At 35.0% G+C, this 17947-nt stretch overlaps 1 protein-coding gene across 9 annotated transcripts in view; it reads left to right on the top strand.

The window, feature by feature from the left end:
- USP45 (ubiquitin specific peptidase 45) overlaps positions 1-13394 on the top strand; it is a 69204-nt gene extending 55810 nt beyond the window's left edge. For 2 of the 9 annotated variants that reach the window (XM_073893696.1, XM_025862992.2), the window contains exons 11-18: positions 869-960; positions 2153-2209; positions 2554-2697; positions 3473-4145; positions 5545-5642; positions 7657-7743; positions 10928-11081; positions 11709-13394. In XM_073893696.1, the coding sequence (XP_073749797.1) occupies positions 869-960; positions 2153-2209; positions 2554-2697; positions 3473-4145; positions 5545-5642; positions 7657-7743; positions 10928-11081; positions 11709-11839 (1436 nt within the window). In that variant the 3' untranslated portion in view covers positions 11840-13394. Of the gene's footprint in view, positions 1-868; positions 961-2152; positions 2210-2553; positions 2698-3439; positions 4146-5544; positions 5643-7656; positions 7744-9099; positions 9178-10927; positions 11148-11708 lie in introns of those variants that run through there. The other 7 variants (XR_012378507.1, XM_073893698.1, XM_073893697.1 and 4 more) reach the window with 7 other exon arrangements.
- The last annotated feature ends 4553 nt before the right edge of the window (positions 13395-17947 follow it).

Raw genomic sequence — 17947 nt, 5'->3', positions numbered from 1 at the left:
GTTGGCTGTGACATTTAATACTTCAAATAATGTTTTGAAATGATTTTAAATGTTTGTATAAAATTTGAAGTTAGAGATCCAAAAAGGATAGAAGTTTGAAAGAGGAGTGAGGTTTGTTAATATATATTTTTTTGTCATAATTTACTGTGGAAAGTTTTAAACATCTATTGAAATGGAGAGAATAGTATGATAGAACCTCGTGTACTCCTCACCCCTCTTAAACTACATTGAACTCATGGTGTATTATGTTTTATCTGTGTTCTCCTAACTCCTGATTATTTTGAAGCAAATCACAGGCATAAATTTCTTTGATTTATAAATATTTCCCAAACACAATAATTTTACCATTTTATACTGAACGCACACATACACACATGTATGTACGTGTGTGTGTGTGTGTGTGTGTGTATGTAATGTTACTAATTGCTCAAATTAATTCTTTACATTCTGCTATGTCTACTTGTCTTTTACTACTCTGTTGTTTCCATAGTTATGGTCCAGGCATCTGTCGCCCTAAAAGCATAACCTTTTTCATCCCTTTGTCTACCTCTACGTTAGGCACAGAGGCTTTAAAGGGTTTAATGGGAGCAGTTGAGGTATGGTATGAACAGTGGTTACTGGTCTACTTATTTTGCCTCAAGTTTAAGAACTGTTCATTATTTCTTGGAGGCTACTGTAGTTGATAATCAAATTTTCTCTACAGAATTGTAAAGGAGAAAGACATTATAACATCATACAATAAAATGTATTAAATGTACTGGACATCTGTCTTATTCAGATTTCCTTTGAATCAACAGAGAAAAAGCATGTTACATTGTTAGGTTGATGGTTGACATATTTTTTGCATTAAAAAGTATTATTTTTACAGCATATGGAAGAGAAGGTGTGAAAATGAACTTCATAGATCGGATCTTTATTGGTGAATTAACTAGCACAGTCATGTGTGAAGAATGTGCAAATGTAGGTGCTTTGGAATTCACTTCAACATGGAATAGATTACAATCATATCATTTTTGTTTTCTTTCACATATAATCATCAGCATTTATTTTTATTAGTGACAGATGACGACGTAATAGATTTTAAAAGTCATTAGATATATCCTTCACTCCCAGAGGAAAAACATAATTTATAATTTTTAAAGTGTTTTTTCCTCTCAACAAACCCGTGAAGTTCTTTTAGCCTACTTTAATGTGCTGGAATGTGTTAGCTACTTGTTTGGATTGAAATGAAAGAGAAACTTCTGGGAAGGGAGTAACTATGTCATATAACTATGCATTGCCCTAAAATATGATTCTAATAACTTAGGGTGATCTACCACATTTTATTTAAAGTTTACATTTATATAACTTGTTGAAGTTTTGTTTAAAGTAGACTCGTCTTTGTAATGATAATTTTTATTTTGAATGCCATCTGTACTTTAACAACTTAAAACACAAACCTTTTTATAGGTTTTCAATTATTTGGTAAAGAATATTCCTGAAAGTGTATGGGAGTATGATAGGTGTAAACTTCTGTTAGATTTTAATCATAAATTGGAGAGTCTTTATGTCCATTTTCCCGTCCAGAGTATTGAGTACCTTTCTTTTCTCTCTCATCTTATAAAGTCAGGATTATATGTTACTTGTTCTAGCCTGTCGTGTGGAAGCACGGCATTTGCCAACATCATATTACTTAAATTTCTAGTATTTTCAACATAGAAGTTGATTTCTGTCTCACAAGCTAGAGAGAATCTTTTTAAACAGAGCTCACCTAAGAAGCTACAAAACACAGTCAAGCACTCTGGCTTTTTTTTTTTTTTTAATATTTCTATTTGATTTATGTTTGGCACAATTTCACCAAAAATATGTTTATATCTTTAGTTGATCAGTTTTATTAAACACAGTTTATTTAGAAGTGACTTTGAATATTATCAGTTAGTTGTATTGGCAATAATATAAAATTCAACTGGGTTGCATGTATTGAGGCTTTGGGATATTTTGTTTTGATTAACAATATGTGCTGCTCTACCCAATTAAAATCACTGTTTGTTCCAGGGCTGTTTTTAAACTTGAAATAAGTTGCCTGGGAGGTTTGATTTCTTTAAGACTTTACAAAACTACATTGTCTATATTAGAATTCTAACTGAATTTCTCAATATGTTTTCTTTTTAAGATCTCCTCAGTGAACGATCCCTTTATTGATATTTCACTTCCTATAATAGAAGAAAGGGTAAGCAGGAAAAAACTTAATAATGAGTCTTTTGTGAAGAGAATTTATTCATTCATATACTTAGACATTTGTTGAGCATGTTATCACATTATCTGAGAATCATTTTTTATCTACGATAATGGAGTTCATAGAGTGTATTTGATACTGGGGTTTGTGTATATATGCATAAATTATGATATAGTTCTTACTCTCAGGGATTTCAAACCATTATGTTTTTATAGTTTGAGAATTAATGTTAAGGTAATTATCTAATTTCAAATGAGTTAGAAATTTTAAAAAAGTAGGTGATATCCAGAATTTATTTCCTAAAGAAGTTTTGTGTTATGTACATGGCATCCATATAGGTTTCAAAACCAGTACTTTTGGGAAGAATGAGTAAATATAGAAGTTTGCAGGCGACAGATAATGATCAGTACAGTGAGACTGTTACTATAGAAAATACTTCTGAACCCAGAGCCACCAAGAATCAGTCTTCATCTAAAGATAAGGTAAGATTATATGCATTTGTGAGACATCTGTTTTAAAAAACTTTTGTATATTTTTGAAACTTTTCTTATTAAAAAGTGGAGAGGTAGTATATAAACTCCCATGTACCTATTTCTCACATTCACAGGTATCAGATCATGGCTAATCATATTTTATCTATAGCTACCCCACATTCTCCCCCTGTCCATCTCATATTATTTTGAAATAATTCTGATATAAAAAATAAATACTAATTTTAAAGACATAACCACAGTGCATCATCATACCTGAAAATATTAATAACTTTTTAATAGTGCCAACATCCAGTCATTATTTAAATTTCTGTAGTTGTCTCATAAATACCTTTTTTGTTTTTGCTTTCTAAGGTGTGCTTGAATTTAGGATCTAAATTCAATTATGTGATATGATTTGTACTAACTTGGCAAACTGATATATTATCAGAGTTAACTTTTTCTGTTATAATGCTCTTGAAGTGGCAGGACTCCAGAGAGTATATACAAAGGTCTATAATTAAAAAGCCTCCCTCAGCTCTGTTCTACAAAGACCTGCTTCTTTTTCCACAGATAAGTAACCGCTATTGTGAGTTTCTTGTATAAAGATTAATTTTAAATTAGAACGATTTGTTACTCTATTTTCTATTGATTGCAGTTTAGGTAGATTTAGGAAATGGATTTCAGAGGGTCTAGGAAAAGTATTTATTTAATAATTGTGGAACATGTAAATAAGACTTGCATTTATTTTCAGTAAGGTCACAAGATTCTTTCTCTGAAAACACAGAATCAACTAGTTCATGGCAGAAAATGTGTAAGAAAATTGTCATCTGGAGAAGATAGAGCAGTCATCATATGCCAGAAAAATGAGCACCTTGAGATGAACGGGGATTCTTCAGCATTTGCAAGCATCACAAATACTGAGTCGGCTCTGACTGAAAGCCCCACCGATGGCAGTGAGAAAGAGGCCGGCCGTTCTGAAAGTAGTGCTGATGCGGATGGCGAGGCTTCAGAATCCGAAAGTGCTTTTGAGCAGGCTGTGTTGTTGAGGTCTAGCCGTGGATGCTGTGTGTGCCCGCATGCCCCCTCTCCCCAGGTGCCGGCAGCTGGCCCACCCACCAGGGAGCCTGGCACTGGTGACAAGGGAGTGGCTGAAGCTATTTCTGAACTTCATCTGAGCAGCCCTGTAACTGGAGATAGACATTTTGATAGAGAAAATAAGCCACCAAGTGTTCCAAATAGTTTATGTTCTTCAGAGGAGAAGCATATGCTGTGTCCTCACCCCCAAAATGCTTTTCAGACACTTTCTCAGAGCTATGTAACTACTTCTAAAGAATGCTCACTTCAGTCCTGTCTCTACCAGTTTACATCTATGGAATTACTAATGGGGAATAACAAGCTTCTGTGTGAGAATTGTGCTGAAAAGAAGCAGAGGTACCAAAAGGAAACCGGTTCCCCAGGTAAACATTTAGGTTTTTGTTTTTCTTAGTATTCACAGGGTATTTGATAGTCAATGACTAGTGGGTTATAGATCCCAAATAGAGGAAACTGAGAACCTTGTCCCTACACTTAAGCTGCTTGGAAGCAGGTATCTTTTTCATCGTTGTACCTCAGCACTGAAGACAGTGACTGGACTTCTAAATCGATTTTTGATGAGGTAAATTGAACAGGAAGTACCCATCTCTGCCTTGAGAAATGCAAATCCACAGAATCTTGTTTCGGGGGACTAGCTGTCTGAAATCTTTCCAGAAGAAATTTCACTAGTACATCTGTAGCCTTGATATGGAGAGAATACTCTGATTCTTAGCGACTAGTTGTTTCAAAACGCAGGCTTTATAATTATTCAGTTGTGGTGAGGCCCATAGATCAGGAGATGGTTGTCACTGAAAAGATAGTTTGTTACATACAGTTCTGAAGAGGAGGGAGGACACTAAGCCATGCCATGCAGGGCCACATGGGGAAGGACTAGGGTTGATCAGGAGGCAGAAGGAGTGAGGAGAAGACATGGACAAGAGCCTTTGTTGTAGTTTCCAGGGAAGGAATTAGAATCAACAAGTTTAGGATTGACTAGTTTTGAATAATTTCAGTGGGCTCTGGGGCATCGGGGCTATCTCTAGGTGTATAGTACCTGGCCGTAGTGTGATGAGGGCAGGTAGATAGTGGCCTAGTGTATCAGAGCCCAATAAAGGAGGTGGTTGAGTATGGGCTTTCGATTGGTTGGTTTGCATATGAGAGGCACACTTATATTGTTTATTATATCTAGGAATTTGCTAGTTGTGGCTGAAGTCTTCCCTATAATGACAGCAAGGCCCTAGGTATCAAAGTATCAGAATAAAGACAGAATAAAGGCATGTTTAATAGTAATTAAAGAAATGTCTAGATGGGAGAAGGAAGAAATACCACCTTACATTAATCCAAGTTAAATATGCTGTTGGCCATATTCAAATCCCATCCCAACTATTTTCTAACAACTTCCTTCTGAAATGCCCTGTGGTGATCTCCTTTCACTACAATGAGGAATGACCCATTTTTTTCAACTACAGGTCTGTTTCTGGTGGTCTTTGGAGGGCATTGACATAAGTCGCTATAGTCCATCTGCTTCTCAGCTCCCAAAATTTTGTTGCAAGTTTCACGTCCCCTATTCTTTGTCCTTGTAAGTGTGTGCTTTTTAAAAAAATCCCTTTCATTTCAGTGGAGTTTTGGAAAGTAGTATAGAGGCACCCTTGTCACCAGAGTCTAATTTCTTTTTTAACATTTTCAAAAATATGGTATGATGCTTCTTTATAAATGTTAACTCTGTTATGTGGTATATAATGTATAAAATGGAATTTTACAAAAAAATTATTATATTTTATGCAGAAAAGAAAGCAGAAGGGGTTTATACTAATGCCAGGAAGCAATTGCTCATTTCTGCTGTTCCAGCTATCCTAATTCTCCATCTTAAAAGATTCCATCAGGTAAAAGTCCCTTTAGTAGCACTGTAGTAATTTTGTCATATGTTTTGCAGAAACCTACGTCTTGTAAAATGCTGTCAAAGGATTAGACAGTAACTTGTTTAATTTAAAAATTTGTCATAAAGGATTTACTGCTTTTTTCATCCATAATAGCTTACAAGACTTTTCTAAATAAAATGGTTTAATTCATGATACTGTATTTGATGATTTAGGTGGTAGGAACCTAAGGGGGTGTGTGTGTGTGTGTGTGTGTGTGTGTGTGTGTGTGTGTGTGTGTGTGTGTGTGTGTACGCACCTGTATGGGAGAGAGAGAATGAAAAATAAAGTTTATTAAGAATCCTTAGAAGCAGGGAAATAGCAAAGTGCACATAGCTTTCTGAGCTCTCAGGATCCCAGTGATAGGGGTAAGTGGGCTGGGCATGGTTGGCTTGGACTAAATGCAAAAAGGGCTACAAAATGCAAAGGTAGGGACTGTACAGTGAGAGGGAACCTAAATGTTTTTAATGTGTCAGGTTTTCCTCTATGCTTAGTTTTAATCCAATGCCTTGTCTGGTTTTTTGTTTTATGTGGGGTTTTTTTTTTTTTTGTTTTTGCATTTGATGTAATGATTTTAAAGTTTCTCTGAAAGAGTAAATAAGTCAAATACTAAAACATTTTGGAAAAAGTTAGAATGGGTGGTTTTTTTGACACCAATTTAAAAATAAAACTGTATAATTAAAACAGTATGGTCAAGATTGTCAATAAATAAAACATGAGTCTTATTTAAAGCTTTTGTTATGATAAAGGAATAATCTCAAATCAGTTGGGAAAGAGGTGGATTATTTTGTTTTTAAGTTTATTTATTTTTAAGTAATCCTGTGGGCTCAAACTCCTGACTCCAAGATCAACCCCTAGATCAAGAGTCACTTGCTCCTCCACCTGAGCCAGACACCCCACAGGGTAGATAAAGGTAGATTTGATAAAGGATTTAGGAAAAAGAGCTGAAATAAAAAATATAAAGCTTCCCTCTGTACCGTATATCATTACTATTTTCAGATAAATATTTTAACTGTATGAAACAAATCTTCAAAAGACTAGAAGAAAACTTAAATGAATATTAACCTGACCTCTGGGAGGAAGATTTTTTTTTTTTTTTGGTGGGCAGCAAAGCAAGGTTTATTGAGTGATAGCAAAGTGATAGTACAAAACTCCCAAGGAGGGAGGGGACCCGAGGGTGTTGCCTGGGGGAAGATTTTCTAAGTATAAAACCCATGAAAGAAATCTCAAGGAAAAGATTAGGAGTTTTGATTATATATCTGCAACATTTCAGGTGGGCCATAGGTAGGCAGGAAGAGATTTTTCTCTATACACCCCCTCCATATCCACAGAAAAATTAGACTAAGTTCTTGATTTTTTTTTTTTAAGATTTTATTTATCTTTTTTACAGAGAGACAGCGAGAGAGGGAACACAAGCAGGGGGAGTGGGAGAGGGAGAAGCAGGCTTCCCACTGAGCAGGAAGCCCGATGCGGGGGCTCGATCCCAGAACCCTGGGATCATGACCTGAGCTGAAGGCAGACGCCCAACGACTGAGCCACCCAGGCACCCCTAAATTCTTGATTTGTGATAGCCAAGAATGTAGAAACTCAGTGGAAGTGAAATGGCTGTGCACAGCAGAAGCAGATGTCTTGTGTCTCATTACATGAGAATGCCTAGTGAAGGGTGTATATGTGCAGTTACTCTGAGCAAGATAGGGTCATGTCAGATCTGAGAAGCTGATTTCATGATGTGCCACAGTTATTTTATATTTGGTACTGCATCTCAATTTAGGAACTTACAGAAAGAATTCATGCCCTTAAAAGGAAATATTTACAGACTAATCAGTAGTCTCAAACTTATATGTCAGTTTTGGACTATTCGTTAGTCATGTTTTTATAGCTATTAAAAAAACTAACTTCTAGGATTCCTCTTTTGGTTTTATTAACAATGACTTAGATGAATTGTTTGTTGCATTAAAAATTATTTTTTGGTCTTTTTAAGGCTGGCTTGAGTCTTCGAAAAGTAAACAGACATGTAGATTTTCCACTTATACTTGATTTAGCACCATTCTGTTCTGCTACTTGTAAGGTATAGTATGTTATTAAGATGTTTAATTGACTTGTAAATAATATGCTTAAAAGTATTAGGTCATTCATTCATTCATTCAGCTTCTCTGAAAGGGAATTTTGTAGTTGGTGAAGTTAAATCCGTAACGTGGAACATTTAACACACCGAATATGACTTTTGTCCTTTGGGAGACAGAATAAGGGACCGTTGAAGAGCTGTGTGAACCATTAGCATGGTGGTCAGGAAGATCAATGCTGCTTGTCAGTGCTACTAGAAACAGATAGTTGAGGAGAGAAGTAAGCAGATTTTGTGCCCTCTCCTGTTCATTGTGAATGATGTGCTTAATCGACAATAGTTTTAGCAGTCATGGAGTTCATTCTCTTTTGTGAGTCAATATACTAGTGCATTGTTTTTCATGCTATTTCATGTACACTACTGAAAATAGTGTACTTGTTAGCTGAGTAGGATACTGTAAAATTGATAATACTTTAATAGATATAGAAGAAGACTGGTTTATAATTGCTTGTATTTATATGTGAGAACTGTGTAGGTGAATTCAATGACTTTGTCTTCCTTGAGGGAACCACACATGTTATGGGGTAACATATTTTTCTCTTCATGGTTATTGGTTAGCAGCCTAGGTTTTGTGGTGTGTAATGGAATGCTTATTGAACTTAATAGTTTCCATACATTGATGAATCAAAACAAAAATACCTTAAAAGCTACTATTTGGTGAGTCCAGTTTATCTGCTGTAGAATACCAGCACTGTCTGTCAATTATTAACACTCTGTATTCATAGAATTTGATAATGTGGTAAACAAAATGAAATTTAACAAGTTTTGTATTAAATTTATAAAAACACATCTTTAAAAGGTACTTTTTATGGAGAATTTCCAACATACACAAAAGTAGACAGAACAGTACAATGAACCTATATAGCACACATCACCTAGCTCTAAAACCTTAGGTACAGGGCCAGTCCTGCCATATCCACATGCTTACCTACTACTTCCCGTATTATTTTGAAGCAAATATCAAGCATTATTTCGTTCATAAATATTTTTCTGTGCATCTATAAAAGATAACAATCACTTCCCCCTTTTAAGAACATAACCACAATACCACTTTCATACTAAAAAAAAAAAAAATTCGGCACTAATTCCTTTATATCATCTAATGTATATATTTCCAGTTGTCTCACAAATGAAATTTTAAAAATGAATTAGTATCCAAGTAAAGGCTACACATTATGATTGGATAATGTCTTTTAGTCTCTTTTAATGTATAGTTCCTCTCTCCCATCCCTTTCCCTTTCTCTCCCTTGCAATTTATTTTTTTAAGAAACTGAGTTCATCTTTCTGGTGGTTTCTGTTTAGAGTTTGATGATTCGTCCCCTGTCATCTTTATTTCCTGTGGTTAGATAATTGGCTCTTAAGAGGCTTGAACAGATACAGGTTTGATGCTCTTTTGTTCCCCCTGCTAAGGCTATCTTAAAGGGCGTGTTTTGTTTTGTTTTTTTATTAGGTGGCACATAATGCCACTTATCTTTCTTTCTGTGATATTAGCAAGCAGTAATGCTCAAATGCTAGATCCAGAAGTTCACTAAGAATTACAGAATGGTGATATTTTAAATTTGTCTTTCCTTCTTCATTGATTAGCTGGAGCACTTCCCTTTTTTTTTTTTTTTTTTAAAGATTTTATTTGAGAGAGACAGAGAGCACAAGCAGGGGGAGTGGCAGGTAGAGGGAGAGGGAGAAGCAGGCTCCTTGCAGAGCAGGGAGCCCGATGCGGGGCCCAATCCCAGGACCCCGGGATCATGACCTGAGCCGAAGGCAGATGCTTAACCAACTGGGCCACCCAGGCGCCCCAACTGGAGCTCTTCTATACAGAGAGAAATTCCTTTATCTATTTCGTTATCTTATAATACAGTTTTTATAGAAAAGGCTAGATAAATGTTTGATTCTTTACCTACTCCTCTTCTAAACCAGTTCAGAATAATGAGTTAATTCAGTGGCATCCTTAAACTATGATCAATTAATTTATGATTATTAATTTATGGATTGAAACACATTAAATATGTTTCAGCTTACTACACTTTTCTTTTTATTCGTGGTCTAATATATTAATGGAATATGCTTATTGAACTTAATACTTTCCATACTGGAATGGAATATAAATGGGTCCATAGTTGGCTACTGAAAGCCACTTCAAGCAGGCTTCTGGGTTCTTCTGACATGACCTTAGTGGAATGATTATACTGCCAACTGGAATATATTATTCACCTGTTTAGTTTTTATGTTGTCATTTTAGGGATTGCTTTTTAAATTTAAGTGTTCAAAATTTTACTAAACACATAAAATATTTATATACTTCCAAAATCACATGTATCAAATGTATAAAACAAGATAAATTCAAATAAGTATAGCTTTTCTTCTCCATGTCCATTCCACTTATTTCTTTCCTTCCTTTATATATAAGCCATTTAAAAATTGTTTATTCTTGGGGCGCCTGGGTGGCTCAGTCGGTTAAATTTTAATAATTTAAAATAATTATTCAACCAGCCCCCAATTTAATGGGGACCGATTTTTTTGGGTTTATTCCATTTTCTTTTTAGTCAAAGTATAGTTGACATACAATATTATTTTCAGGTATACAGTATAGTGATTCCACATTTATATACCTTACAAAGTGATCATGATATATCTAGCTACCAGCTGTCACCATACAAAGTTGTTACAGTATTATTACCTATATCCCATGTACTGTACATTATATCTCCATGTCTCCAGTTTTTTGATATTACAAATATTCCTGCAGTTAAGAGCCAAAATAATAACTAATAGTATGTCTTTTTACATTTTGCTCATGTACTTGTAAGATAGAATCCTACAAATAGGATTGATAAATCCAAGAGTAATACCTGTGTAATTCAGCTAGATAACATGAAATACCTCTGCATAGGATTGTACCCCTTTGTGTTCCCACAGGCAATGTGTGTGAATACTCTTTTCCCCACAGCCCAGCCAACAGAGAAGGTTGTCAGGCTTTTGCATTTTGCCAGTCTAATACATGTGGAAACACATTTCAGTGTTGTTTTAACAATGCATTTTTTCTTAGTTTAAGCAGGACACATATATTTGACTTAATTTTCACTATTATAATATTTCACTAATTACTAATTCCAGTTTTTTCTTTGTCTAAAAGAATGTAAATGTGGGAGATAAAGTTCTCTATGGTCTCTATGGCGTAGTGGAACATAGTGGCTCAATGAGGGGAGGTCACTACACGGCTTATGTGAAAGTGAGAACACCCTCCAGGAAATTATTGGAGCATATCACTGGAAAGACATATGTACCTGGTATGGCATCCTGAGTTTTTGTTATTCCTAAAAACAAATGACTGTGTTCTTCCTTTTCTGGAAGAGGTAAGCTGTTTCATGGATACTGCAAGTGGATTCACTTTGTTAAAGTTAAGTGAGAAGTAGTTTTAAGAGTACTTAGGTAATCTTAAAGAACCTTAAATATCATAAGACTGTACCCTTCTAGATGATGTGAAGTGACACACTGTTTTTCAGGGTGCTAGGTCATTGTGTATTGCGGTGGAGTGGCATTTTACTTAACAACACCAAAAGATTTTGAAGACCTATCAGGTCCTCAGAATAGATTTGGGGTTGAAAATTTGCAGACTCTGCCTATGGATGAACAAGCTGACTTTGTTTTTTTTCTATTTCAGTGAAAATGATTCTTTTCCTTGAGCAAATAAATATTTACAAGTCTATCTAATATTTCACTAGATATTTAAAGTGAAGTGATGCCAATATTGCTTTGAAAGAGTTAGTTGATTTCGGAAGATGTTTAACACAAGAAGAAACACACCAATAAGATCTAGCATTAGATAAATATAGTTTGTGATGAATGTGTTGTTATTTATAATGTAGACTAAGAACATACTTATTGTAAAATTATACTTCTTTTTGTCTTGTTAGGTTTGAAAGAACCTGACAGTGAATCGACAGGCCAGTGGGTCCATGTTAGTGACACTTACGTGCAGGTGGTTCCAGAATCAAGAGCACTTAGTGCACAAGCTTACCTTCTTTTCTATGAAAGAATATTATAATTGTCTGTTAATAATTAGTGATAATGATGATTTAGATCGCTTTTGTTTAAATGCTGCAACAAAAACCATAATATGTAATGTGCCTTTGTAATCTTTTCTCTTCTGTAGGAATAGCATGTCCCTCAAATGCCCCTGAAGATTTTTACCATTTTGGTGAATCCTTTTAAAGTAAATTAAATTTACTCAGTGCTTTCAAATTTATATTCTTAAAATAAATGTAAACACATGTTTTTAAGGAAAATTTGTCCTAGAAAAAAAAACAGAATTTGCAGCAGTAGAGGAAACCCCCCCTTATAATATGGCTTATTACCATGAGCATTCAGAAATGATGCTGGCTAATGAAATTGTTTCTTAAAACAGGGTTTACCAAATGTGAGTTGCATACCACCTTTCTGATTTTATATATATATATACATAATCCTGTGCCATTGTTTAATTATTTTTAACCTTAGTTTTCAGCCTTACCTTTTTAAACGTAGCCTTGTTTTGAGCATATTCCACATTTTATGTACTAGTTATATTATTTCTAATAAACATTAAAATAAATCTATAACTATTAGAGAAAAATTGTTCATCCATGTAGCACTCCACTTAAAATCATCTCAGGGCTGTCCAGTGGTGTACCTATACCACTGTGTTAGAAACATTGGTTTAACATATACTTACACAGTGACCTCATCATATTTTGTGTGATTCAACCATATAAAAAGATACCACTGTAGCTTCAGTAATAGGGTTCTACAAATAATTTATTGATTAGCTTATTGCTTTGAGGTTTTGAGAACTAGAAAAATAATGAAATATATCATTAACATTATTTGCAGCCTATTCATGGTGGCGTTGAGGATAATTTGCATGTAATCAACCAGGGTCAAAATATAATTGTTGATAATTGTAAAATGCAGAATTGGTAAATAGAAGTTGTTAATCCATATGGGACCATTGGATACTTTTAATATAAATTACCAAATTATATTTGTAAGCGACAGAGAATTATATTCTTATTATACTAGACAGGGAAATATAATTTTCTAGTTCTGTAGGTCAGTAAACATTAATCGTGGTTTTGGGGTTTGAGATCACTTTTTTTTGTCATCAACAAGCATCATTAATAAGTTCAAGTGGGTTTAGCTTGTATTTTAATGAGGTGTAAAGTTGGCATTTCAGATTTTAAATAAATAATAGCAAAAATATGGTAGTTTACAGCCCCCCTTCCAGAATACAAATTATTAAGCTGTCAAAACTTGGCATGAAAATATTACTATTACTTAGGCTTAAAATTTAAAAAAATAATGGGTACTTGGGTCTGACATTACTGAATCAAAACACATACGTGCATGGTTCAAGCATCCTAATCATTAGTGCCAACACATCATACTACGAGCAGCTACTGGCTAAGTGCCTAGTTCCCGTTCATTTTCCTCTTGGGAAGGAAGGATAAGAATAGGGCCTATAGATATTGTGTGGAAGTATTTAACCAAGCCTCTAACCCTTCTTAACATTTAAGGTTGTATGACATTGTCAAGTTTACCAGTGCTGCCTTTTGATCTGTGGATGAGAGGAATTGTGATTATCAGTGTTAAAGATGGTAATAATATTTAAAACTCAGAGCTTAAAAATGTCATTGCACAAATTCTATTTTTAAGTTATTGAAATTTGAAATAATAGTGTTTTCTTGATTTTAATGTGAAATGATGGAGAAATATATCTTTATGAATTAATCTGCAAACTCAGGTTGTGTCCTATGAAAAGTAGTTTAAACTGTTTAAACAGTGTTTTATGTTTATTTGTAATCCATTAACATTGAAGTTTTCAGTACCAGAGCAGTGAATTTTTTTTTTGGAAAGTATTAGTTAAATCTCTTTATTCATGTTAGCCATATTGGTAATGGCAATTACCGTCCTTTCCCCAAATGTAAATATTAAGTCACCTCATTTTTCTCCTAAAAAAGATGCCATTATGAGGTGCATATTTTTCATTGAGTGGTCACTTGCTTCTTGTTTCATTGATAGATGAACAAGAAAAACAAGAAAAAGAGTGAGAGAAAGAAGGAAAGAAAGGGAAAGGAAGAAAAAAGGATAGGAAAGAAACAAGAGCATTCTTTTCTGTTGCCCCTCGGCTTTATCCCTTACACAGCTAAAGTGAGAGATGGCGAGATAGGTGAGGGCAGGAATCCAGGGAAGTGCCTAGTCCTCTTTTCATTAATAGGATGTCAGGAAACGTGCCAGTGCTGTATTTACCAAAGAGACCTTTTGAGCTTTATTTTGAGTGCCAGTTAGGACTGATTTTTCATTGAGTGATACATTGTATGTAGCTTTAGAACATTACCTCTGTACTCAAGTACTGCACTAGTTTTTATGCTTAACATTTATTCAGTAAGTATATATTTTTTGAACACCTGTTACGGGTCAGGCACTGTGCTGACACTCTTTTAACATGTTTTAAAATGGAGAGGCCTATATATGTTTTAGACATTATTCCAGAAGTAACATACAAAGAGATACTTTATTTTCATTTCATGGTAAAAGAGCAAAGTCTGAAATCTATTTTTTTATGGCCTACAGTTTATGAATATTTTTTAGGGTCTGCTGGTAATGGAATAAATTTGATTTTGATACCTAAGAATTTCCTAAAGATAGACTTGTAATAGGGAAAGTATGTTAAGTTACACATGGGCCTACACTTAATTTTTTGTTTTTATTAACATTTTGAAAAGCATATTTGCAGGGGTACTAAATTGTGAAGCTGCTATAATAACAATAGTTTCAGATGACCTCAGGAAACTATATAAATAAGTGAGAAATGTTTACAGATTCTCGAAACAACTACCATAGCGCTTGGCCAAATGAGTTTAAGAAGTAGAACAGAAGTTTCACTAGCTATTTAGAAACTGGTTTACAGGGTGTCTAATCCCAGTTTCCTCTGGTTTTTCCTATTTAAAATGATAAAATTGTGATTATGTGTCAATTATAGGAATATTTTTGTCATAACCAAATATATGTCTGTATTTAAGATTTTGTTATTTAGTGTTTTTAAAACAGATGTGAAAACCACCTTTTTGGGTGGCAAGGCAAGTGGTAGTTGGTGTCAATTCTAAGAGTAGTGGATTCCTGTTTTCTTATTTTAAATGCTCCAACAGAGCTATTTTACTATATATGATAGCTCTTAGCTCGTATGTGTGATGATTTTAGTGATTTTATACAATAGCTGAATAAAATTTTCTGAAGATTAAGCTGTTAAATGTATCACTTTCACCCAATTTTTGTAGTACAAAATAACATTCTGCCTTTTCCTAAATTCATATTCATAATTTGCATGTTACCTGATCAAATAAGCCTAAATCAAATATGTTATGTGCAATAAAATTGAACCTTTATATATTATCCAGTGCATTAAGAAAGATGATTTTTAGATATTTAAAATGTTTTGGTTCATGGAGAAATCAATTTAAATCTGTTTAAAAGAGGACTATATTTTTAATTTTGAGTAGTGCTGGTAATATAGCATTCCTGTTTTATCTTTACTTTTTTTGCAGTGTTTTTAGAAAACAGCTATGTAACTTATTGAGCATAATTTTGATGTTACTGTATAAAAATGCATAATAAATGTTAAATTTTTCTTTGTTTCACAATTGGTCCTGGAGTTTTTGAAATGCACATTATTGATAATATTTTATCAACACTGTATTTGCTTACCTAGCTATATTCAAAATATCCTTCTCATTTTAGAAGTTCATTATTTCAGAACAAAATATCTTATTATAGGTCACTTTCACTCAAATTTCAGTATCTTACCAAGGGTGAATCTTCATCCTTTCAGATGTTTCTCAAAATATTTGGATTATTTAGACAGGATAATTTATTAGGAAATATTTTGTCTACCTGTTTGGATTTAAGCTTTTGGGTCATGAAGTTCTTTGAGATTATGATGAAAGTTACAGACCATCTTTCATTTCAATAATTTAATAAGTATTTATCGAAGCTGTGAGTTGGGGGAAGAGGAGGGTTTTAATTCTGGGGCCCTCTCTTCACTCTTGCTAATGACAATGTAGAGTTTGGGAAGGGACATCTTGACAGTTATATAGTCTCAGAAAAATATATAACCCAGATTTTTGTAGGTAATTTCAGAGGTTCATGGACCACCCCCAAGCCATATTCATACCTTTTTAAAGCTGCACTAAAATAGAAATACCCAAAATGTTTGCATTACATTATGTTTTAGGACAGCCTAGTTTTTGCTGCAGTAACAAATAACTCCACATCCCATTGGTTTAACACAACAAAAGTTTATTTCTCCCTCACCCAAAGTCCCCTCCTGAATCTGGGCAATCTGCATAGCCAACTATTTTCCAATTGATGATTTTGTAATCCAGGCTTTTATATTGTGCTTCTATCATTTTAACACCAGGTCTCCCCACTGTAGCAAGGGAAGAGAGCACTAGTCTTGCATCAGCAATTAAATTCACCTTGGATGTGTCACTCACAACCCATTGGCCAGAAGAAGTCACATGGCCCTGCCTAATTGCAAAGAGGGATGGGTAGGATGAGTAAGAATAAAACAGAATAAGTCTCCCATGGGCTGTCTTGTTTCATTAGCATAATCTTTCCAGAGTTCATCCATGTGGCAGCATATATCAATTTCATTCCTTTTTAAATCTAAATAATCTATTGTGTATATACCACAGCTTTAAATAATTTTATTTTTAAATGTTAAGATGGATGTTGTATGGAATTGACACTGTAAAGATTCCCATCTTGAATGGTAGGAATACTTCCTGATTCTGTATTGTGCACATCTCATTTAACTTTTTTTTTTCCATTTAACCTTGAGGCTAACTTGATTCCACAATAATGCAAAGTACTAACTTGAACATACCCTCCCTTTGGATTTTCTACTTCAAACACTGCAAACAGGGAAAGTTAATAAAAATTTAATTTACAAAGTCCGCTAATCTGTTAAATCATAAAGAGCAGATTGCCGAGACTGGCAAGATGGTGGCTGCTTCAACACTTTCTGATCAAGGTGCAGAATGACCAGACTGTAGCAGATAACATACATGATCGCTGTTCAAACAGACATTTTAATACAAAAACATTCTGAGAAAGTTTGGTGTTGAAATATCTATGTGTGTGATGTTTCCTTCAGATCCTAACATTACAGGGAAATCCTAGATGATAGTGGTCAGGGAAAGGGAAATGGGACTATAAAACTCATTTCCTGGGGCGCCTGGGGGTCTCAGTCAGTTAAGCGTCTGCCCTTCGGCTCAGGTCGAGTCCTGGGATCAAGTTCCGCAGGGAGCTCGCTGCTCAGAGGAGAGCCTGTTTCTCCCTCTCCCTCTGCTGCTCCCCCTGCTTATGCTCTCTCTCTGCCAAATAAATAAAATATTTTAAAAAATTAAAACATTTCTTGATTTGGCCATCAGTGACCACTGAGAATGTCTTAAGTTGGCACAAGGAACAAAACATGAGTTATTTAATATCTCTATTTGGCAGTGGGTTTCCAAAATGATTAGCCTATATTGGTTGTTCAAAATATTCACTCACTTGACAAATGTAAAAATTCTTGTATGATAAGCAGTATGCTGACTGGTTGGAGAACAGAGATGGGGCGAGGATAAACAGTACCAGAAAATTGCTTCAACTCTACTAGGGAAACTGCAAACAATTACAATATGATTAAAGGAGACAGGAACATGTGGAAAGTTTCAGTAGGGGATTCAGATTTCACAGAGCACTTTTTCTCAAAGGGGTACCTGGGTAGCTCAGTCAGTGAAGTGTCCGACTCTGGCGCAGGTCATGATTTTGGGGTCCAGGGATCAGCCCCTAGTCGTGCTCTGCTCCGTGGATAGTCGGCTTGAGATGCTCTCTGCCCCTCCCCCCCTCATGCACACACACGCTCTCTCCCAAATAAATAATCTTAAAAAAAAAAAAATTTCTCGGGGCGCCTGGGTGGCTCAGTCGTTAAGCGTCTGCCTTCAGCCCAGGTCATGATCCCAGGATCCTGGGATCGAGTCCCACATCGGGCTCCCTGCGCAGCGGGAAGCCTGCTTCTCCCTCTCCCACCCCCCCCTGCTTGTGTTCCCTCTCTTGCTGTGTCTCTCTGTCAAAT

Source organism: Callorhinus ursinus, unplaced genomic scaffold (assembly GCF_003265705.2).
Source record: "Callorhinus ursinus isolate GAN/ISIS: 27379988/994484 unplaced genomic scaffold, GSC_fseal_2.0 scaffold6, whole genome shotgun sequence".
Taxonomy (NCBI): domain Eukaryota; kingdom Metazoa; phylum Chordata; class Mammalia; order Carnivora; family Otariidae; genus Callorhinus; species Callorhinus ursinus.
The sequence above is the reverse complement of the archived record's forward strand: the minus strand, read 5'-3'. Positions and strand labels throughout refer to the sequence as shown.